Source organism: Pristiophorus japonicus, chromosome 6 (assembly GCF_044704955.1).
Source record: "Pristiophorus japonicus isolate sPriJap1 chromosome 6, sPriJap1.hap1, whole genome shotgun sequence".
NCBI classification, from domain to species: domain Eukaryota; kingdom Metazoa; phylum Chordata; class Chondrichthyes; family Pristiophoridae; genus Pristiophorus; species Pristiophorus japonicus.
The window spans coordinates 155,792,315-155,817,048 of NC_091982.1; the positions used below are offsets into that span (position 1 = coordinate 155,792,315).

Consider the following 24,734-nt stretch of genomic DNA (forward strand, 5'->3'; position numbering starts at 1 on the left):
CATGGACTCAGCTCTACTTCCTCGCCCGCTCTCCATAATCATTTATCCCCCGATCTTTTAAGAAACTATCTATTTCTGTCTTAAATTTATTCAATGTCCCGGCTTCCACAGCTCTCTGGGGCAGGGAATTCCACAGATTTACAACCTTCTGGGAGAAGAAATTCCTCCTCATCTCTGTTTTAAATGGGTGGCCCCTTATTCTAAGGTCATGCCCTCTAGTTCTAGTCTCCTCCATCAGTGGAAACATCCTCTCTGCATCCACCTTGTCAAGCCCCCTCATAATCTTATACGTTTCAATAAGATCACCTCTCATTCTTCTGAATTTCAATGAGTAGAGGCCCAACCTACTCAACCTTTCCTCATAAGTTAACTCCCTCATCCCCGGAATCAACCTAGTGAACCTTCTCTGAACTGCCTCCAAAGCAAGTATATCCTTTCGTAAATATGGAAAACAAAACTGCACGCAGTGTTCCAGGTGTGGCCTCACCACTACCTTGTATAGCTGGAGCAAGACTTCCCTGCTTTTATACTCCATCCCCTTTGCAATAAAGGCTAAGATACCATTGGCCTTCCTGATCACTTGCTGTACCTGCATTTCATGCACAAGTACCTCCAGGTTCCGCTGTACTGCGGCACTTTACAATCTTTCTCCATTGTAACTTTTAACAGAGAAAAACTTTAACTTAGACTGGAGATCTTCAATTTGATCCAGCCATTATACGCATGGCCCAGTGCTGTACATTTGATAGTATCACAGAGCACAGAAGGCCATTTAGCCGCTTGTTTGAAAGAGCCAATTAGCGCCACACACCCGCGCTTTCCCCATAGCCCTGCAAGTGTTTCCTTTTCAAGAAAATATCCAATTGCCTTTTGAAAGTTTCTATTCCCTAATGGACATTAGTGAACCGGTTCGGTTTTTACGACAATCTGACAGCTTCATGGTCACTTGTGCTGATGCCAGCTTTTTATTTCCAGATTTTTCCAAACAGAATTTATATTCTCAAACTGCCATTGTAGGATTTGAACTCATATTCTCTGGATTATTAGTCCAGTAACAGAACCACTATGTGCCATTCCGAAAGTCAACGGCACAAATTGGAATCTGTTGTAACTCCAAGTTTTCTCAAACTAGATTGCGTTATCTGTGGAAATCTGGACGGGCCAGGTCAATTTGCACTGCCCAAAGGGCCAGTGATTAGTGCCACTTGAAGAGTGAGTTCTTACAAGAAGTGGTGCAGTGGGCAGTAAGACCTGCAGAAGGATGCTCAGACAGTATTGCATGGAGCAGCATGATCTGTAGAATGGTCGGAGTGCCGCGGTGAGCAGCTCAGTTGTATTACTGTAAAACCATTTGAACATTTTCCTTTTGCATTGTAGTGATTGTCATCCTTGAGCCATGTGAAGGAGCAGACACATACGTCAACGGAAAGAAGGTGACTGAACCAACAGTACTTCGATCAGGTATGTACTCTGGTTGCATCCTGTGTATATGATCTGGCTTCAAATATACAGGCATATACATTGCTGTAATTTAACCTACCCTGCGCTGAGCACCTTGAGTCTCATCGGCAAGAGCATGCAGAAATCAAGCGCAGGCAGTGGAAAACGAGTGCGGCAAACCAGTCCCACCCTCCCCTTCCCTCACCGACTATCTGTCCCACCTGTGACAGAGATTGTGGTTCTCGCATTGGACTGTACAGCCACCTAAGAACTCATGCTAAGAGTGGAAGCAAGTCTTCCTCGATCCTGAGGGACCTATGATATGATATAATGTATGTAATTTAACCTACCCTGACTTTAACGTTCGCAGACTTTCTTTTTGTTTATTGCATGAACCAATCGATCCCAAACCCTAAATTATCCATCAAGGGTTTGAAATTCTAATTCAAAGGGAACATTTATATCAACTGAAAATTTCAAATCTTTAAATGAATGATAATCTTCACATTTATGTTGCTACCTCACCTGTCAGTGGGTAATGAGGTTGTGAGGCTGCACCTTAAACTTTCTAAAATGAGTCTCAACAGCTGGGGTAAGTGGGATTCCCACTCCTGATCCAGTGATGCACTCCCTGGAAATGTGTTGCATGTGTATCTGTGTAGAGATTGTATAATATAGAGGACCAGGGCCAGCTGAAGAACACACTTGAAGAAAACCACTTGTGGTAGAAAAATGAGCTTCCATTTATGAGGTATCTTTCACATCATCAGGAAATCCCAAAGCACTTCACAACCAATGAGTTAAAGTGCAATCACTCTTGTTATGTAGGCAAACATTTCAGCCGATTTGCAGAGCAAGGTCCCATAAATGGCAACTAAGATGAATGACAAGTTGATCTGTTTTTAGTGATGTTGATTGGAGAACAAACTTGAGCTGGGACACTGGAGAACTCCCTGCTCTTCCTTAGGGATCTTTGATATCTATCTGAAGAGACAGACAGGACTTCAGTTTAACATCTCTTCTGAATAACAGCACCTCCAACAGTGCAACACTCCCTCAGTACTACACTGAGGTGTCAGTATGTACTCAAATCCTGGAGTGCAGCTTAAACCCACAACCATCTGACTCAGAGGCAAGAGTCCCACTGATCCAAACTGATACTGGTTGGCCAGCATCCTAGGCAAGAGGCAGTGCCTTCAGAAGATGAGGGGAGAAAAGAGATGGAAATGGAACTCTGGAGAGTCAAAAGTATTGTTATGAACCTGCAGCTCACTCCTGCCAACACATGGGCAGTGGAGATATCAGTATGAAGAGGGGAAACGTTTGCCCTTCCATCATAATATGGCATAATTCAGTGGAACTGTTCCCAAAGTCATTGCAGATGGTTCATCCATCCAGGGAGATCCTAAAATCCCTCCATTCAGTATCCAATTGTTCCTGAAAGAATTCTGGGGTCTCCTCTTGCACGATGGGTGCCAGCTATGGCTCAGTGGTCGCACTCTCTTGAGTCAGAAGGTCCTGGTTTCAAGTCTCAGTCCAGAGATTTGACTGGCACTCCAGTGTAGTACTGAGGGAGTGCTACATTGTTGGAGATGTCATCTTTCAGATGAGACGTTAAAGCAAGGAGCCATCTGTCCTCTCAGTTGGACAGAAAAGATTCCATGGCACTATTTCATATTGACCAGGACAGTTCTCCCTGGTGTCCTGGCCAATATGTATCCCTCAACCAACATCACTAAGAACAGATCATCTGGTCATTATCACATTGCTGTTTGTGGGAGCTTGCTGTGCACAAATTGGCTACCTCGTTACTTACATTACAACAGTGACTACACTTCAAAGGTACTTCATTGGCTGTAAAGTACTTTGGGACACCCTGAGGTTGTGAAAGGGCCGGATGGCCTACTCCTGCACCTATTTTCTATGAAAGGCGCTATAGAAATGAGTCATTCTTTCTTTACTCTTCCTATTCTATAGATTGATTACTGTGTGTATGAAGAATTCCCTGATACCAGCTCTGAAATTATCGTTTGCTAATTGCACATATGTCCCGCTCTTGCAATTTAATTTGAAGTAATATTCCAGATTTATCTTTTCCATTCCCTTATTTATCTCGATATGATGACCTCTCAGCTACTTCCTTTCCAAGCCGCAAAGCCCAACTTTCTCCAGTCTTTCCTCAAAGCTCAGACTTTTGATCAGCCACATGGCTCACCTCTAGCAAAGGACTACCAGCTTTGTATCTGGGTGACCGCAACTGGGTGCAGTACTCAAAGTACAGTCTGAGTAGGCCAGTCCTACCCAAAGGGAGCAAGCCACACTGTCTCATTCATAATTTGGGTACAAAGAGATTCTGAGTTTCAAATGCTGGGTCTCCGTAAAGGACTGATTGTACGCAAAATGTTTCTCACGAGCTGGGCATTTATGCAAAATGTTTCTCACAAGCTGGCCATTTACATTGAGACAATTTCTCCACTTCTTCATTCTTCAAAGGGAACCGTATCATTATGGGGAAGAGCCACGTCTTCCGTTTCAATCACCCCGAACAGGCCCGTCAGGAGCGTGACAAGACGCCCTGTGCAGAGACACCAGTTGAGCCTGTGGACTGGGCCTTTGCTCAGCGGGAATTGCTAGAGAAGCAGGGCATCGACATGAAACAGGAGATGGAACAGAGGTAAAACGAGAAATACTGGAAACATATTGGGGCCGGAAGAGGGGATAAATGGAGGATACATAGTGATATTCTTTGGCTCACAGCTAAACATCCCATCAAAGGGCATTGAGTGCATTTAGCCTTGACACAATGGTCTAGTTTTTCCACAAACCACTGAGTCCCATTATATATCTTTATACCACATGTTGACTGAATTTATGAGCTTTGTTAGTAGGTGTAACGTATTTGCTTCATAGGTTCTTTGCTTAAGAATTCATAGTAACACTTTGCTATTAAGAACTAGTGGCTTTATTAACAAAGGTGTAACAATCACCCGACACATTATCCACTAGGCTCACAACTGCATACCTCATCGTGGATGACCTAGACGCAACTGACTGGGGTTTTATTGAGCCTTGTGAATATCATGTGACTGACTAAGCCACTCACAATGCAACAGCTTTACAACTATTTGAAGTTGAAACCATAAATCAAGTGCTCTATTATTAAAGGGGAGCACTAAACCAACACATTAAACAAATTAAACTTTTAACATTAGTGGATCAAATAAAAATTTGGTTGCCGGGAGTGATGATGCACATCAATCCCTCCAGCGCCCACCTCTCGCGGAAGGCCACGAGCGTACCGGTGGACACCGCGTGCTCCATCTCCAGGGACACCCTGGCTCGGATGTAACTGCGGAAGAGAGGCAGGCAGTCGGACTGAACGACCCCCAGGAGCAGTCCTATGAGAAGGCCTTCTGACCTGCCCGCTCCCTTCCGCACTGCAATAGGTCTACAACCCTGTGAGCATATTCAAAGGTGCACACATTACAGTCGGAGACAATATAATGGCTTTCTTCTGTGATAATGTACCTCCACTTGGTTACTACTAAGGTCTGGTGGGCACCAATAAAACTGACTGGGGGGGATCAGATTATCTGTCCCATGGAAAGAAAATTAAAAATGTTGTCGAGAGCAGGCAGCGGTTAAGTTGTGGATGTTCTGTTAGTTTTTGGACTTGGGCTATCACAGGCTATCTTTCCATTTGTTAACAACTGCTGCCCAAAGGCATCGTCAGTGCCCAGGGTCCTTCACTTCACTGTCTTGTTCTTCATTGATCACAATGCTGTAATAGGCAGGGTGTCTTTGAAGTTCATTTTGAAGAGTCTTACCTTTTTGTACCCATGTAGCAATCAGTTAACAAAGGAATTATAGATGAATGCAGAATACTTTGTGTCCAAGACTTGTATCTCCTTGTTGGTGAGTTTCAAAGCAGGGTTAGTTCCCGGTACTGCACACTTCCCATTTCAAGCACCAGCGTCAGGAATCCCAGGTCAGCTACCTCACAGCCAGTTACAGAATAACGCTCCCTGTATTCTACCTTAATGGACCTTTACTCTAATTTGATATTTCCATTTCCTGCATTACGCACTTATGGCATGTCTGAGTGAGACTTAGGTCCACATTAGGGACAGTTTTTTCACTCTGTGCCAATGCTGAACTCATTGGTGTATGATAACTGAATAAGTCCAATTCTGTTTCTATTAAATTGAATGACAGGAGGTTTGTGATCATATTTATGATGTGATTAAATTCATGTTCCTGTGAAAGTATCACTTTACCGCAACCATTGATAATCCCATTGGCCCATGGAAGGCACATGGCTAGGACAATGCAAAGGGAGCTTTATGTCATTCTGTAATCTCTGGTATACCTGACATAGAGATGTTTGATGGGATAGTGTAGAGGGAACTTTCCTCTGTATCTAAATCGTGCTGTACCTTCCCCGTGAGTGTTAGAATGGGACAGTGTAGAGGGAACTTCACTCTGTATCTAAATCGTGCTGTACCTTACCTGGGAGTGTTTGTTGGGACAGTTTAGAGGGAACTTTACTCTGTACCTAATCCGTGCTGTACCTGCCCTGGGAGTGTTTGATGGGACAGTGTAGAGGAATCTTTACCCTGTATCTAACCCGTGCTGTACCTGCCCTGGGAGTGTTTGATGGGACAGTGTAGAGGGAGCTTTACTCTGTATCTAACCCGTGCTGTACATGCCCTGGGAGTGTTTGATGGGACAGTGTAGAGGAAGCTTTACCGTAGGGAACACACAACTTGATTCTCCAGGGTTGCTTCCACGAGTGGTTTGATTTTATTTTCCATTGTAGTGGTCTATGATGCCTTTGCTGAATCAGTCTGAGCAAACTATTTTACTTTGTTGAATTGTTTCTCAGGCTTCAGGAACTAGAAACGCAATATCGGAGAGAAAAGGAAGAGGCTGATTTACTGTTGGAACAGCAGAGATTGGTATGTGACGGCATAATTTTTTGCCACAGCAAAGTTCTTAGTTAGCACCATTCTCACCTACATCAGCTATGTGCTTCCACCATGAAAGCAGTGGTAGTGGACACTGAGTAAAAACCTGACGCGTTATCTGTGTGTGTTAGGAACAGGAACCAGTCATTGTGCTTAACAAACCACTATTCTTCATAGATCAATCTCACCTATCTGCCAGTCACCCTCTAACCTGTCTGTCTCTTTAGAAATGCAATAATTGTTTCTTGAACACGTCCATCTTAAAGGGCTTTCCACAACTCTGGTACTTCATAAGACATTCAATGAAGCTCTCATTGGCAGAAAGAGAAGCTGTTCACCTGAATGAAAGGAACAGCCAAAATACAAAAAGGCACAGGAGGTAGCCAAAAGTCAGTGAAGTGGGATGAAGGGAAGGGTTGCAATCAGTGAGTTCTTATGTGCTGTTGTGAATTGGATTTGTAACCTGCTTGACTGAAAGTTGATCTTGTGCTCCATTTCATTTGGGATTCTGAAAGTGCTGCTCTGTCTGTGATTCCACCCTGGAATTGCAGGTCCTTCTGTCACCACAGGGCAGTTATCGGAATCCAAAAACTCTGAATGCAAGCACAGAATTGTACAATGCGCTTCCCATTCACTCCCACTGTGTAGAATTCTAATGAACCGAACCGCATCCTATTTACTCTCATTGATAAGAATTGGAGTGGATCAATCCCCTTCCCATTTACTCTCACTGTATAGAATTCTAATGAACTAAACCTCTTCCCATTCATAAGAAAACATAAGAACATAAGAAATAGGAGCAGGAGTAGGCCATTTGGCCCCTCGAGCCTGCTCCGCCATTCAATAAGATCATGGGTGATCTGATCCTGGCCGCAACTCCACTTCCTTGACACTCCCCATAATCCTTGACTCCCTTATCTTTCAAAAATCTGTCTATCTCCACCTTAAATATATTCAATGACCCAGCCTCCACAGCTCTCTGGGGTAGAGAATTCCAAAGATTCGCGACCCTCTGAGAGAAGAAATTCCTTCTCATTTCCGTTTTAAATCGGCGACCCCTAATTCTGAAACTATGCCCCCTATTCTAGATTCCTCCATGAGAGGAAACATCCTCTCTGCATCTACCCTGTCCAGCCCCCTCAGAATCTTATATGTTTCAATAAGATCACCTCTCATTCTTCTAAACTCCAATGAGTATAGGCCCAACCTGCTCAACCTTTCTTCAGATGACAGCCCTTTCATCTCAGGAATCAACCTAGTGAACATTCTCTGAACTGCCTCCAATGCAAGTATATCCTTCCTTAAATAAGGAGAACAAAACTGTGGTCTTACCAACGCCCTGTACAGTTGTAGCAGGACTTCCCTACTTTTATACTCCAACCCCTTTGAAATAAAGGCCCGCATTCCATTTGCCTTTCTGATCACTTACTGTACCTCCATGCTAACTTTTTGCATTTCATGCACAAGAACCCCCAGATCCCTCTGTTCCACAGCATTTTCTAATTGCTCTCCATTTAAATAATTATTTTATTTTATTTTTTCCTACCAAAGTGCATAACCTCACATTTTCCCACATTATTGTTCATCTGTCAAATGTTTGCCCACTCACTGAGTCGATCGATATACCTTTGTAGATTATCTGCATCAATTCGCTCCAATTTTATACAATCGCAGTGGACAGAATGCCTTCCAGTTCACTCCCATTGTATGGAGAACTCATGAACCAAACATTTTTTCATTCCCTCCCATTGCACAAAATTCTAAATGACCAAGCCCTCGTCTCATTCATTCCTGTTGCATAGAATTCTAGTGAACTAGTCCTCGTCACCTTTATTCCCATTGCATACAATTACAATGAACCAAGCCCCTTCCTGTTCATTCCTGTTGTATAGAATCCCAGTTGTTGCTTACCGTCTGTCTTAGGCTAGCAGTGTGAAAAGTGCAAAATGCAGAAATAAGGGAGAACTTGGTTAGTCTACAAACTTCCCTTCAAGCTTCATAGAATCATGGGACTATTCCATAGACGCTTACAGATTCAATACATTTGAATTATGGAAAAGCAGAATTTACCAGGCCCAGTCCTCATGGCATTGGTCAATCTTACAACACCTTTGAGTACCTCACTGCATCAACACAGAAGCAGCAGCGACAGTGCACAGATGACACTGTTTACGGAACAGAAGCATTGTGCTTTAGAAGAAAAGAAGTAGTGTACAGCTATGCTATTTTTTAACAGTTCCTTTTACCTTAACCTTCCAGGACTATGAAAGCAGACTGGAAGCCTTACAAAGGCAGATGGATTCATGCTTTTACCCAGACAATGTGCAGGACGATGAAGAACCAGAGGAAGAAGGTGAGGGACACTGTCCTCTTCATTTGTAGCTTGGATTTTCATTTTTTGCAGGTTTCCCCAAGCCTCGGTTCTGACTCAGGTCCATGAGCAGTGACGCTGGCGGATCAGTACAGGAGGCTTTGCTGCACCGTGTGCTGGGTGTACTAACACCAGGACAAAATCCTGGGTGGCACAGTGCTTCTGCTGGGCTGGTGTATGGACCTGCAGCTGTGATCTCCCACAGACTGAGTACCCGATCTCAGCTATGTCCTAGCTAAATGACACGCACTTCCCCGCAGAGAAGGAAAGAGTCATCCACAGGTTGCTCGAGTAAACCTCATGCAGTTGCAGTTAGTTTGGGGAGACCAGCAGGGCACAGGAAGATGAAGACTGGGGAAGGGTGAAATGTCTTCATCTTCTTTCGTATGGGAGTAGCAAAGCAAGTCAAATGTCAATTTCTAAGTCAGATATCCAGGCCAAAGCTTCCGATGTAACAGCATGGATATCTTGTAGGCTGCTTGCAAATTTCCTCTGAGGGCATTGCTTAATGATATGCTCCAGGGTCAGATTAGGAGCTCCAAAGTCACATGATGGAGATGCTTTAATCCTTCAGTGCTGTGGGGTCCTCTATAAGGAATCCATTATTTATGTCACAGTTCTTTACTCAGTGGCAACTGCAAACAACTGATGCCAGGAGCTTAAAGGGGAGAACAGAACAATAGAAAACAAATGGAAAAGTTTTACATTTTTAGACCTTTGATATTTCTGTAGTTTCCCAGGAACCTACAATCCATGCATTCATTACTGTTAGGTTGGTTCTCCTGCCGTGTGATTTTCTCTGTTCCATCAAAAGCAGATGAATCTGCTTTAGTGTGATGATATAGTATACTGTCTTTTCACACTCTGGGACTGGGTGGTACAGTGGGTCACACACTGTCCTTTCACACTCTGGGACTGGGTGGTACAGTGGGTCACACACTGTCCTTTCACACTCTGGGTCTGGGTGGTACAGTGGGTCACACACTGTCCTTTCACACTCTGGGACTGGGTGGTACAGTGGGTCACACACTGTCCTTTCACACTCTGGGACTGGGTGGTACAGTGGGTCACACACTGTCCTTTCACACTCTGGGACTGGGTGGTACAGTGGGTCACACACTGTCCTTTTACACTCTTGGACTGGGTGGTCATTTAAGGGTCCTAATTAATGTCAGTTTGGGGCAGTCTCACTGGAGAAAGTCCATAAAACTGTTGATAATTTAGCACTTACATCTCACTCGGAGTGACACAAGGATAACTAATGCAGGTATTGGGATCCCTGGTGTTGTAGTACATTATGGCACATTGTTTGGGGCAGAACGGCTTGTCTTTAGAGTGACAGGTATCGAGTCTGACTCCTGATTCTTTTGTTCCAATAAACATTTCATTGTTATCTTTCTGCACAGTGCAATGGACGGAGCGGGAGTTTGAGTTGGCACTGTGGGCATTCCGTAAGTGGAAGTGCTACCAGTTTACCTCACTGCGGGACTTGCTCTGGGGGAACGCCATCTTCCTGAAAGAGGCCAATGCCATCAGTGTGGAATTGAAGAAAAAGGTAATTGGCAACTTTGCAGGGACACAGAGAGATTTATACCAGGTAGTATCATCCATGAGCCTGCTGCATGGTTAGCAGTTGTGATTGAGTTGAGCAAAATCTGACCATGGCCCTGTAATTGGCTGTGAAGCAGGAAGTTTGAGAAATCACACATGTCTCCTGTGTGAATGTGATCAGATTTTAAAATTTAACATATGCTGTTTACATACCTCCAGATGCATGAACAGGTTTCTGACAGCCCCACTGTAAGCCTAGTGGACATCACAGCCAGGTCAGGTCTTGATGACCGAGAGTGAGGAGGGACATCACAGCCAGCTCAGGCAAGAAGAGATCACTAAGGTAGTATGAGGGGAGGCCATAAACAGACATAAAAGCCAGCAGTATTTTGAAATTGACATGCAGTAGAGAATGTGGAAGGAAAGGGGGAAGGGTGGGACAGTGGAGCTGGGAGAATGAGGTGGGGATAAAGGGAAGGTAATGCTGTGGAGGTGAAAGAAAGTGGTTTTGGTAATGGGGCAGATGTGGGGGAGGAAGCTGAGCTCAGAGTCCAGTGGGAGGCTAAGGTTCTGTACCTGTTGACTTTGCTTGAGATGGTCAGCAGGGACGTTGTTGGGGTTGAGGCAAGAGGCGTAATGTGTTGATGGCAGGATGGCCTCAGTCTTGCCCAGGTTCAGCTGGAGCAAATGTTGCCTTATCCAGGTCCAGATAGGAAATTTGAGAGTCTGGCATTAACCTTTGGCTTAATGAAGGAGTCAGTGAGGTCGAGCTGGGTGCCCTCAGTATATCTGTGGCAGCTGAGCCCCTCACAAAGGAGTAGCATATAGATAACGACGATAGAGAGCCAAGAATAGATCACTGGAAGTGAGCATATGAGCCGAAGAGGAGAAGCAATTGGCAGCAATGTGGCGACTGTGTTGGGATGTTGGAGGAGGACAGAATGATCAACTGTGTCAAAGGCAGCAGAGAGGTCCAGCAGGACAGTAGAGGTAGGGAGTCACAGTCTCAATCACACAGGATGTAATTTGTGACCTTGACCATTGTGGCCTCAGCACTGTGGGCAGGGCAGAAGCTTGATTGGATGTACTCGAAAGAGCATTGATGAGAGAGGTGGGAACATAATTGTAAGGTAGAAATGCATTGCGGAACATGTGACAGGAAGGGAAGGTTTGCATCGTTGTTAGTTCTGGGAGACGGCGCATCAATAAAACTCACTATCTGTCCAACGTCACAGGTCAGATACCCCAATAAACACATGGACACCAGATATGTAAGTGTCTGAAAAGGAAGACCACGGAAACTTGTTTCAACAATTTTGCCTTCTATTTAAACAGGTGCAGTTCCAATTCGTGCTCCTCACAGACACATTGTACTCCCCTCTACCTCCTGACCTCATGCCCCCTGATGCAGTTAAGGACAGGGAGAAGCGTCCATTTCCTCGCACCATTGTGGCCGTGGAGGTCCAAGACCAGAAGAATGGAGCGACACACTACTGGACACTGGAGAAACTCAGGTACGAGAAAGTAAGAGGTACCGGTTAACTGGAGCGAGTCTGTTATATGGAGGGTAGGTCTAGGTAGGCATGTGATGCATAGAGACAAATAGGGGGTACGGTAGAATAGCAGTTATGTTACTGGATAAATAATCCAGACACCTGGATTAATAATCTGGAGACGTGGGTTCAAATCCCGACACGGCAGCTGTGGGAATTTAAATTCAGTTAATTAATTAAATCTGGAATTAAAAAGCTAGTAGCTGTAATGATGACTATGAAACTGCCGGATTGTTGGAAAAACCCACCTGGCTCACTAATGTCCTTCAGGGAAGGAAATCTGCCGCCCTTACCCGGTCTGGCCTGTGTGTGACTCCAGACCCATAGCAATGTGGTTGACTCTTAACTGCCCACTGAAATGGCCTAACAGACCACTCAGTTATACCAAACCGCGACAACAAAGTAAGAACTAAGGGAGAACCTTCACCACACAGACTGCAGCGGTTCAAGAAGGCGGCTCACCACCACCTTCTCGAGGGCAATTACGAATCGGCAATAAATGCTGGCCTTGTCAGTGATTCCCACATCCGAATAAATTAAATGAGGTAAGGTTATCGGCACAACTCCAAGCAAATACCATGGGTGCAGTTCACTCAAATGCACTGTGCTGGCCAAGTATAATCAGGCAAATTTGCACAAGTTGTTAGTGGAATTTTGAACGTGAAAAATAGTTCTGCTTCATATACAGCACAGGATAATTAAACAAGGCGGCACTTTCTGAGCAGAGCATCACTAGATGGGAGCATAAGTCAAAGAATGGGGTCAATATCATTGTGGTTATGTATGACATCGATATTGTTGTTTGCACTTGTGCGAAAACTCCTGTTGCTCCCAAAGTTTAAACTGTTGTCCCACCAAGGAGTTATAAGGTATAAGGTTACTGTCATGTATTCAACCAGCATTGTAACCCATGTATAAACTGACCTAAGTTGTACACCGTGAGAACACTGACCACTCCTAACCTGGACCTTCAGGTATAAAAGGGGAAGCTCCACCCACCTTCATCACTTGAGTGCTAAGGAATAAAGGAGAGGTCACAGACTGACCTTCTCTCAAGCATGGGCCTCGTGTGCATTTATACTGTACAGTAAGGACGTATCAATGGTGACAAGAAACTGGGATTTAAACCACGCGAGCATGGCCACTAACAGAACAGACGAGAGGTACTGTGTTAAGGAATGGTTGGGACAGAGATTCAACATTGTTAAAGCAGCACACAGTTCTCCAGGCAGACAAGGGCAGTCGGGCATGCCCCAACATGTAGTCGAACCCAGAGGGGGAGTTCGACAGAGACAATGGCAAGCTGAACAGCGATTCACGCCATTGCAAGGGACAATGCGGCCAGTAATGGGGCCATCAACAACTGTTAATGGTGCATTCAAGGACAATAACAGGGGCAGTCAGGGACGATCGACTGGCAAGGGACCTTTTGTTTCAAACCGCAACTCATGCTGTAGGCATGGAGGCACACACTCAGCCGGAGTTTGCAGAGATGAGCAAAATACCTGCAGAAATTGCAGAAATGGACACTGGGGGAAATCACTGGAAGCTGAAGTTCAGCGAGTTCATGTGGAGCAAATATACAGTTCATACACCAGGACGCCACCGATAATGATGAAAGCGCTCCTCAATGGCATCCCAGTATCAATAGAGTTAGACACGGGTGCCAGCCAGTCCCTGATGGGTATCAAACAGTTCGAAAAGTTGTGGGCATCCAAGGCCAGGAGGCCAAAATTATCGGCGATTGATGCACAGCTACGGACTTACACAAAGCAGATCATTCCGGTGCTAGGCAGCGCCACGGTAGTCGTGACCCACAAAGATTCGGAGAACAGACTGCCACTCTGGATTGTCCCAGGGGACGGTCCCGCACTGCTGGGGAGGAGTTGGCTTGCTGTCATGAACTGGAAGTGGAGCGATGTCAATGCAATTTCCTCTGTGGAGCGAGTATCATGCTCACAGATCCTGGACAAATTTGACTCATTATTTCAACCTGGCATTGGCACTTTCATGGGGGCCAAGGTAGTGATTCACATAAACCCGGACGCCAGGCCATTACACCACAAGGCCAGAGCGGTGCCGTACGTGATGCAGGAAAAGATAGAAGGCGAATTGGACCGCCTGCTGAGGGAAGGTATCATCTCGCCAGTCGAATTCAGTGACTGGGCGAGCCCGATTGTGCCGGTGCTCAAGGCGGATGGGTCGGTTAGGATATGTGGCGATTACAAGGCCACCATCAATCAGGTGTCACTCCAAGACCAGTACCCGCTACCGAGAACGGAGGACCTCTTTGCGACGCTATCCGGCGGCAAACTTTTTTCAAAATTGGACCTGACCTCAGCTTACATGACCCAGGAGCTGGCGAGTGAGTCGAAGAAGCTGACCACCATCACGACACACAAGGGGTTGTTTGAGTACAACAGATGTCCGTTCGGGATTCGCTCGGCCGCCACGATCTTCCAACGAAATATGGAAAGCCTCCTCAAGTCGATTCCAGGGACGGTGGTTTTTCAGGACGACATCCTCATTACGGGTTGCGATACTGAAGAACACCTCCACAACCTGGAGGAGGTGCTACGCAGACTGGACCGGGTAGGGCTGCGACTGAAAAAGGCGAAGTCCGTCTTCCTAGCTCCACAGGTAGAATTCCTGGGGATGAGGGTAGCAGCAGACGGGATCAGCCCTACTGCATCCAAGACAGAAGCGATCCAGAGAGCACCCAGACCCCGTAACACGACGGAGCTGCGTTCGTTCCTGGGGCTCCTGAACTATTTTGGTAACTTTCGTCCCAAATTGAGCACGCTGCTAGAGCCGCTACACATGCTCCTACGCAAAGGTCGCGAATGGGTCTGGGGGGACAGCCAGGAAAGGGCTTTTAATAGAGCACGCAATTTGTTATGTTCCAACAATCTGTTAACGCTATATGACCCATGTAAGAAACTTGAGTTAACATGCGATGCATCGTCCTACGGTGTCGGGTGTGTGTTGCAGCATGTCAATGCCAAGGGTCAGTTACAGCCAGTAGCTTATGCCTCCAGAAGTCTTTCCCAGGCAGAAAGGGGCTATGGGATGGTAGAAAAGGAGGCGCTCGCTTGTGTATATGCGGTAAAGAAAATGCACCAGTACCTGTTTGGCAGGAAATTTGAGCTGGAGACAGATCACAAACCCCTAACGTCCCTTTTGGCCAACAACAAGGCCATAAATGCAAACGCATCGGCCCGCATACAGAGGTGGGCACTCACATTAGCCGCCTATGACTACACAATTCGGCACAGACCGGGCACCGAAAACTGCGCCGATGCACTCAGCAGGCTCCCACTAGCCACCACTGAGGGGGCTACCGAACATGCTGCTGAGATGGTCATGGCTGTTGAAGCTTTCGGAAGCGAAGGCTCACCCATGACAGCCCGTCAGATTAAAGTCTGGACAAATAGAGACCCGCTATTGTCTCTAGTCAAGAAATGTGTCCTGAATGGGGACTGGGCAGCCACGTACAGGGCATGCCCTGAGAAATTTAAACCATTTCACAGGCGCAAGGATGAACTCTCGATTCAGGCCGATTGCCTACTGTGGCGAAACCGTATAGTCATGCCCCAGATGGGCAGAGAGGTGTTCATCAGAGAACTCCACAATGGGCACCCGGGCATTGTCACGATGAAGGCCAGGTCACACGTTTGGTGGCCAGGGATAGACGCAGATCTGGAACTTTGTGTTCGCAGGTGCAACACGTGTGCCCAGCTGGGCAATGCGCCCAGGGAAGCCCCCCTTAGCCCCTGGCCATGGCCCGCCAAGCCTTGGTCACACATCCATGTGGACTACGCGGGTCCTTTCATGGGGAAAATGTTTTTAGTTGTAGTAAACGCCTACTCCAAATGGATCGAGTGTGACATTTTTAATTCAAGCACATTCTCTGCCACGGTAGAAAGTCTACGGGCAATGATCGCCACCCACGGTCTACCGGACGTCTTGGTCAGCGACAATGGCCCGTGCTTCACAAGCACTGAATTCCAGGGCTTCATGGCAGGCAATGGAATTAACCATGTTAGAACGGCACAGTTCAAGACGGCCTCAAACGGCCAGGCAGAACGAGCAGTGCAGATAATCAAACAGGGGATGCTCAGAATCCAAGGGGGTTCCCTACAAACCCGCTTATCACGCCTCCTGTTGGCATATAGATCCCGACCGCACTCGCTCACAGGGGTTCCACCCGCAGAGCTACTAATGAAAAGGACGCTCAAAACCCGATTATCCCTTATACACCCCACCATGAAAGAAATTGTCGAGAGCAGGCGCCAGTCACAATATGACTACCATGACAGGAATGCGAGGGCGTGATGTATTGATGTAAATGATCCTGTTTTTGTCCTCAACTACGCTGCAGGGCCCAAATAGCTCGCAGGCACTGTGGTTGCCAAAGAGGGAAATAGGATTCTGGTAGTTAAACTTACCAATGGACAAATTTGCCGCAAACTTGTGGATCAAACAAAAAGGAGGTTCAGCAACTCCATAGAAGAAGCAGAGGAAGAACACGATATAGAGTTCACTCCACCACAGGTGACCGAACACCGGAACCAAAGGGAGGAGACCCCAGTCACTGTGGGCAGTCCGGACAGGCCTGAGGCACCGCAAACAGCAGACACTCAGGCCAGCGCCCAACAACCGGAGCCCCAACTCAGGCGCTCTACAAGGGAGCGTAAATTACCAGAGAGACTCAACCTGTGATCCCAATAAGACTTTGGGGGGGGGGAGGTGATGTCATGTATTCAACCAGCATTGTAACCCATGTATAAACTGACCTAGGTTGTACACCGTGAGAACACTGACCACTAGTTGGGAGACACTCCTAACCCGGACCTTCAGGTATAAAAGGGGAATCTCCACCCACCTTCATCACTTGAGTGCTAAGGAATAAAGGATAGGTCACAGACTGACCTTCTCTCAAGCATGGGCCTCGTGTGCATTTATACTGTATAGTAAGGACGTATCAGTTACCTCCTTGGATATATTCAAGATTCATCCCAGAGCTCTGTTAAAAACAGCCACTTGTAGACTGGGTACTTTCAATATAAGATTTCTACTTCAGAGCATGATTAGGCCATTCAGCTCCTCGAGCCTATTCCACCATTCTATTCAATCTTTGCCTCAACTTCATTCATCTGTCTTTGCTCCATAGCCCTTGATACCCTCACCCAACAAAAATCTATCAAACTCATTGAAATTCTGATTTGTCCCTGCATCCACAGTGTTTTGGGGGAGAGAATATCATAGCTCCTCTACCCCTTATGTGAAACAGTACTTCCTGATTTCACTCCGAAATGTTGTCATTTTAAGATTGTGACCCCTTATTCTGGATGACCCTATCAGAGGAAGTAGTTTCTCTGTATCTACCCTATTGAATCCCTTTATAATTTTAAAGACCTCGATCAGATCACCATTCAACCTTCTAAACTCAAGGGAATACAAACCAAGCTTATGTAGCCTGTTCTCATAGTTTAATCCTTCAGGCCTTGATATAATTCTGTTGGATCTGTGCTGTTGCCCCTCAGGCCAATATATCCTTCCTGAGGTTTGGTGCTCAAAACAGAACGCAGTGCTCCAGATGGGGTCTGACCTAGGCCCTGTACCACTGAAGCATCACTTCCTCACTTTTGTATTCCAGCCTCCTTGAGCTAAAGGTCAATAATCCAACATTAGCCTTTTTGATTACTTTTTGAACCTGTGCGCTTGCTTGTTGTGGTCTGTGCACAAGGGCACCCTAATGGCTGGGATTTAGTGGCTGGATCATTAGCATGACCTGCTTGCACCTCCCCCCCTCCAAGCAGGGACTTGGCGCACCGGAAAATGGGGGTGAGAGCACCTTGAGAAAAGGCTGAGTAGGTTGGGCCTCTACTCATTGGAATTCAGAAGAATGAGAGGTGATCTTATCGAAACGTATAAGATTATGAGGGGACTTGACAAGGTGGATGCAGAGAGAATGTTTCCACTGATAGGGGAGACTAGAATTAGTGGGCATAATCTTAGAATAAGGGGCTGCCCATTCAAAATTGAGATGAGGAGAAATTTCTTCTCTCAGAGGATTGTATATCTCTGGAATTCACTGCCTCAGAGAGCTGTGGAAGCTGGGACATTGAATAAATTTAAGACAGAAATAGACAGTTTCTTGACCGATAAGGGGATAAGGGTTATGGGGAGCAGGCAGGAAAGTGGACCTGAGTCCATAATCGGATCAGCCAAGATCGTATTAAAGATGCGAGGGGCCGTATGGCCTACTCCTGCTCCTATTTCTTATGTTCTTTTGCCTTCTCGCTACTGTTGAAGAGGAGCAGACAGACCATCTGCAGGCCCAAGATCTGAGACGGTCCCAGACACAACACTCACCATCAGCTTCTTGGGGCACCGCTGGAAATGGGTGACCCTTGGATGAAACGAGAGTACCTTGAGGCTCAGGAATGTTCCCTCCAACCTCATTTCACCGGGTGCAATGATTGCAGTGCACACCCAGACCCAGATCTGCCCCTTTGTGGACGTCCTGGAAATCCCGGGGCTGAGTAAAGAAGGCAAAAACTCAACGTATTGGTTCTCTCTAGTCTTTCCCTCGCTGTTAACACCTGGGAAATGAGGATTCCCCAGGCACATAGGCATGGCAATATCAGCCATATGATAATTGAGCAGACCAATCCCTCCTGAATTTTAGTGGCATCTCCTCCTAAAGCAGCGATGTACCCCACCCAATCCACTGGCCTACTGTAAAATTGGATCCTTTAATTTCATCCGCACGTTTACTTTGACTATATGCATTACCCTACAATCACCCACATTAAAATCTAATTGACGTATCTCGGCCTTTCTAAGATGATCAATCTCCTTTCTACTTGTTAGCTGTCCACATAACTTTATTTCATCAACAAAGTTAATACTGCTCACATATTAGCATTAGTGCTAAGAAGGTACACTTACAAGGGAACACTTGGTAATTGGGATTTGCCCAAAGCCCATGATCCACCAGTCCATGCCTAATCGGGCCCATGCATCAAGCATGTTTGCTCAATGCTGTCACCTAACCAGACATTAAAATCCATCTGCTATTCTTTAGCCCACGTCCCTCATTGGTCCTGGACCTTTTGAGATCTGCCAATCTCTGCTAAAGTCGCCATCTAGCCACACCACTTCACCAGTGTGAACAGCAAGGGATGCGGACTAGAGCTCTGTGGAGCTGCATTTTTACCTTGGTCAGACCCCATCTGGAGCATTTTGCCACCTGGATGGAGCCTAGTCTGTTTGAGCCTGGCAGCAATGAGGATGTGGTTGTGATTGCTGTGTGTTGGATTCCTACCTCCTGCAGGCAGAGACTGGACCTGATGCGGGAAATGTATGACCGAGCCGCAGAAGTGCCTTCCAGTGTGGTTGATGACTGTGACAATGTTATGACGGGCGGGGATCCATTTTACGATCGCTTCCCATGGTTCCGGTTGGTCGGAAGGTAAGAGTGTAATGAGCTCCTTTTTCCGTAGTTGATCACCCTGAAATCTAATCGTTGTAGTCCTCTATAGAGATGAGCAGTGAACCAATCAGAAATTCGGATTAATCTGAATTTGAAAGGATTCAAATTGTCTCGATTCCAATTTTGATTGATTTTGATTAAAAAGTGGTTTTCCCCATTTCATTCAGAAGACATGAAAAAGCCCAGCGCAGCGAGATGTCATTGTTTAATAACTTGCACACCCCAGTTCTCCTTCTCCCAGCAGGTTATGCTTTACACCAATACAATTCAGATTTTTCATGGTTCACTTGCCCAGATAGGAATGGACACTGCTCATCCCTGGCATTGTCTCCATGGAATTAGCAACAGGGGGGTGAGAGAGTGAAGCTTGTCCTCTCGAAAGTCTGACTGAATGTTAGTTTTCTGTGGCGTCCCAACTTGTTTTCACCTGAATGATGCTGAAGGGTTCTCTACAGTCCAGCCTGCAGTAAGGGTCTTCCCTTTAGAATGGAGGTGCTTGGCTAATCCAAGTGTTGCCGTCCAACCAATCGGGATTGCGGAAAACGCAACCCAGCGGCAGGAGGTGCCAACAGCATTCGCCATCCTCTTGCCAACAGCTCCTGTAGCTATGCACTTTGAAGGCAAATGGTCTATCACACATTCTCTGGGATTCAATGGTGTCCAATGTGTGAGCGTGACACTCGCATATATTTCTCTGTATATTTTTATTTGCTCTCTGGATGTGGGTGACACTGGCAAGGTCGAAGAAGGTGATGGAAACTTTCTCCTTGAACTGCTGCAGCCCTTGTGATGCTGCTGCTCCCACAATAATGTCAGGTAGGAGATTCCAGGATATTGACCCAGCCACAATGAAGGATTGGCATTATGTTTAATGTATCGTAGGGTTTGGCCAATATTCACAGCAAGTGTGTGATGCTCACATACTTTCCTTTGATCCTTTCAAACCCTCTTGTTATCTTTCATTCAGCTTCCTCTTTTCAGTTTTTCTGTCCCACATTACCGGCACCAGTTTCTTTGGTGCGCTAACTTGCCCTCGCCATTGGGAGGGCTGTCGAACTGTCCAGCCATTTCACCTCTTGAGGCAGCAAGTTTGTGTCTCTCCAAGACCATGACAGGCAATCAGACTGATAACAGTATCATCAGACAGCAAGAGAGAGTGTCCGAAGAATAGCTCGGTGTCTTGCAAGATCATAACCCTCGGCACACATCTCATAGGCAGGAAAACAGTAGCTGTAAATCTCACTATGCAGTATTTATAACAGACACATGTATTAATGTACGGTTCCGTTCTCCACTGTTTCAAGTGAATGTTACTCTCTTATACTCTTAGACTTGAGCACATAATCTAGGCTGACACCCCATGCGTCTTTCGGATAAGGCATTAAACCAAGACCCAGTCTGCCCTCTAAGGTGGACATAAAAGATTCCACGGCACTATTTGAAGAAAAGAAAGAGAATTCTCCCAGTGTCCTGACCAGCATTTATCCCACAGTCAACACCAACAAAATAGATTAACTGGGCACTCAACTCACTGCTGTTTATGGGGCAGATGATCAGATCTTTATTTTTTGAAAGGTGCTATATAAATTCAAGTCTTTCATGTCTCTCTTCCTCCCTTCTTTCCTTCCTTTCATTCTTCCTCCCTTCCTTTCTTCACTCCTTCCTTCCTTCCTTCCCTCCTTTTTTTCTTTCCTTTCTTTTTGTTCCTTTCTTCCTTTTCTCTCTCTCTTGCCCACTTGCAATTGGCACTGTCCCACTTCAGTCTCACTCTGTCATCCATCCTTTCCTCTGTCCCCTCTTCCCATTGCGTTTCTCTGTGTCTGACGCATATTCCTTTGCTGATTTAATTGTATCTTTTACAATTTTAAAAACCTAGGACATGGAGCAAGGTGACAAACCGAAGCGTGCCTGAGATGGGAAATCTGTCCTGTGTTGGGGAGACCAGCGCTGAAACAGCTCTGTCACCTCTCACCAACATAGATCCCCACTTCTCACCAATTATATTATGTCCAGTAAGATTGGCAGGTGTAAGAGAAATTTGTTGGTTATGACCCGGTCTGAGACTACTGGGCTCAGGCATGAGAAGCAGCCTGGGTATGAAGGCCAGGGTCTGCCCGAGAGAGATTGGTGGTTTCAGAGCACCTTGGCTGCTGATTTTCCTGTACACTTCTGGCCAGCTGATTTCCTGTTGATACAGCGACAGATGCAGAGCTACTGTCCAGGCTCTAGTCCAGCCAGGAGCTGCTGCAATTCGTGCAGCTGAGAGAGGCACTGGAGCCTTTGACTGGTTCAGATAAGGCAGAAAGGGTCTGGTGCTAGGAGACGGCAGGATCTAAGGCTGAGTCGGGAAGGGAGTGGAGTGGAGCCCAGGATTGCATGTGCTGGGGATTGAGGTCTTAAACTGGAGCAGGGAAGGGAGTGTGCTGGGGATTAAGGCCCAAAGCTTGAAACCAGAGCCTGACTGTTGCAGAGAGGCTGGATTGTAAGATATGAGGGATGTCACAAGATCACACATATGAGGAATGTTTCTTCAATGGTTTCTAAATGTCCTTATTCTCGAAGCAGAGGAGTTCTGGAAAAATGATACAAAAGAAGCTCCATGAAGTTTAAGATCCTGATAATTAGAACACTGTTAAGGCTTCATCTATTCTGGTTCATAGACACCACCAGCTAAATGAGGCAAATAACTTGATGACACAGTACAACATCAGTCGACCATGGAGTCACCGGTCAATGAATTCATTGTGCCAGTGTGACAGCAGTCAGTGCAATCATTGAGTCAATGTGACAGCAGTCAGTGCAATCATTGAGTCAGTGTGCCAGCAGTCAGTGCAATCATTGAGTCAGTGTGACAGCAGTCAGTGCAATCATTGAGTCAGTGTGCCAGCAGTCAGTGCAATCATTGAGTCAGTTTGACCAATTGAACAAATACTTTGGTTCTGGCTTCACGAAGGAAGACACATATAACCTTCCGGAAATACTAGGGGACCGAGGGTCTAGCGAGAAGAAGGAATTAAAGGAAATCATTATTAGTCAGCAAATTGTGTTCGGGAAATTGATGGGATTGAATGCCGATAAATCCCCAGGGCCTGATAGTCTGCATCCCAGAGTTCTGAAGGAAGTGGACCTCGAAATGGTGGATGCATTGGTGATCATTTTCCAACAGTCTATCGACTCTAGATCAGTTCCTATGGACTGGAGGGTAGCTAATGTAATGCAACTTTTTAAAAAAGGAGGGAGAGAGAAAACTGGGAATTATAGATCAGTTAGCCTGACATCAGTAGTGGGAAAAGTTTTGGAATCAATTATTAAAGATGATACAGCAGCGCATTTGGAAAGCAGTGACAGGATCGGTCCAATTAAGCATGGATTTATAAAAGGGAAATCATGCTTGACAAATCTAGAATTTTTTGAGGATGTAACTAGTAGAGTGGACAAGGGAGAACCAGTGAATGTGATGTATTTGGACTTTCAAAAGGCTTTTGACAAGGTCCCACACAAGAGTTTATGTGCAAAATTAAAGCACATGGTATTGGGGGTAATGTATTGACGTGGATAGAGAACTGGTTGGCAGACAAGAAGCAGAGAGTAGAGATAAACGGGTCCTTCTCCGAATGGCAGGCAGTGACTAATGGCGTGGCGCAGGCTCAGTGCTGGGACACCATCTATTTACAATATGCATCAAAGATTTAGATGAAGGAATTGAGTGTAATATTGCCAAGTTTGCAGATGACACTAAGCTGGGTGGCAGTGTGAGCTGTGAAGAGGATGCTAAGAGGCTGCAGGGCGACTTAGACAGTTTAGGTGAGTAGGCAAATGCATGGCAGATGCAGCATAGTGTGGATAAATGTGAGGTTATCCACTTTGGTGGAAAAATCATGAAGGCAGAATATTATCTGAATGGCGACAGATTAGGAAAAGGGGAGATGCAATGAGACCTGGGTGTCATGGTACATCAGTCATTGAAAGTTGGCATGCAGGTACAGCAGGTGGTGAAGAAGGCAAATGGCATGTTGGCCTTCATAGCTAGGGGATTTGAATATAGGAGCAGGGAGGTCTTAATGCAGTTGTACGGGGCCTTGGTGAGGCCTCACCTGGAATATTGTGTTCAGTTTTGGTCTCCTAATCTGAGGAAGGACCCCAGTCAATGAGTCAGTGTGACACCAGTCGATGCAATCATTAAGTCAGTGTGACAGCAGTCAGTGCAATCATTGAGTCGGTGTGAATCCTGTCAGTGCAATCATTGAGTCAGAGTGACAGTAGTCAGTGCAATCATTGAGTCGGTGTAACACTGACAAAGGTGTAATTTGTGGAAAGTTTCACGTAGATTTACTTTGCTTATGATGTGGCTACACCATCACCAAGGTTTTTAAGCCCTCTACAACCAATTCTCCGTACCTACGATGGGAGGGCCAGGAGACCAGGAGGCTGGTGAGGGATGCACTTTGTTACATCCCTGATTTTGTGTGCTTTGCCCCATACCTGATGAATCTAAATAAATGGAAAAGGGGAAGTTACAATCTCTGAGGTAGATACCGGTATTTGCGTCTCTCGGCGGCTAGATACGAAGACTACCATGGAGGCTCTGTTGTCCAAGTTCTCAGGCTGGTAGAGATGTGGTTGAAATTATTATCCAATGCAGGGCTTGAGTTGCTTCTTTTGTTCAAGGGATATCATACAACAAAAAATGTATTTTTGTAGCCGTAAGAGGATGTTGGAGAAGTGATAGGATGGGAATCACACTGCGGGAGTTGTCTGCCGTGCCCAGTTTTCCAGTGCCTTTCTCTCGTCTCTGGCTGGCCCCCTGGTTCCACTGCATGACCACACCATGTGCGCTGCTCTCTTTTAAACCATTAAAATATTACAAAGTATTTACAGCACTGAAAAAGGCCATTCGGCCAAATGGCTCCATGCCGGTGTTTATGCTCCACACGAGCCTCCTCCCATCTTCTTCATCTAACCCCATCGCCATATCCTTCTATTCCTTTCTCCCTCATGTGTTTATCCAACTTCCCTTTAAATGCATCTATGCTTTTCTATTCCATGTTGTAGCAAGTTCCACGCTCTAACCACTCTCTGGGTAAAGACGTTTCTCCTGAATTCCCTATTGGATATATTAGTGACTACCTTATGTTGATGGCCCCTAGTTCTGGTCTCACCCAAAACTTGAAAAATCTTCTCTATGTCTACCCAATCAAACCCTTTCATAATCATAAGGACCTCTATCTGGTCTCCCCTCAGTTCTCTCTTTCCCAGCCTGTTCAATCTTTCCTGATCAAGCAACCATGCTCAGTTCTGGTATCATTCTGGTAAAACTTTTTTGCACCATCAGCATTGGCCTCAATGTCCTT

General features: G+C 45.9%; 1 protein-coding gene across 2 annotated transcripts in view; it reads left to right on the forward strand.

The window, feature by feature from the left end:
* Positions 1-24,734, forward strand: part of kif1aa (kinesin family member 1Aa) — a 511,950-nt gene that overhangs the window by 367,700 nt on the left and 119,516 nt on the right. For both annotated transcript variants that reach the window (XM_070882200.1, XM_070882201.1), the window contains exons 18-24: positions 1,378-1,461; positions 3,934-4,114; positions 6,326-6,398; positions 8,667-8,760; positions 10,185-10,333; positions 11,665-11,843; positions 19,225-19,362. In XM_070882200.1, the coding sequence (XP_070738301.1) occupies positions 1,378-1,461; positions 3,934-4,114; positions 6,326-6,398; positions 8,667-8,760; positions 10,185-10,333; positions 11,665-11,843; positions 19,225-19,362 (898 nt within the window). The remainder of the gene's footprint in view (positions 1-1,377; positions 1,462-3,933; positions 4,115-6,325; positions 6,399-8,666; positions 8,761-10,184; positions 10,334-11,664; positions 11,844-19,224; positions 19,363-24,734) is intronic.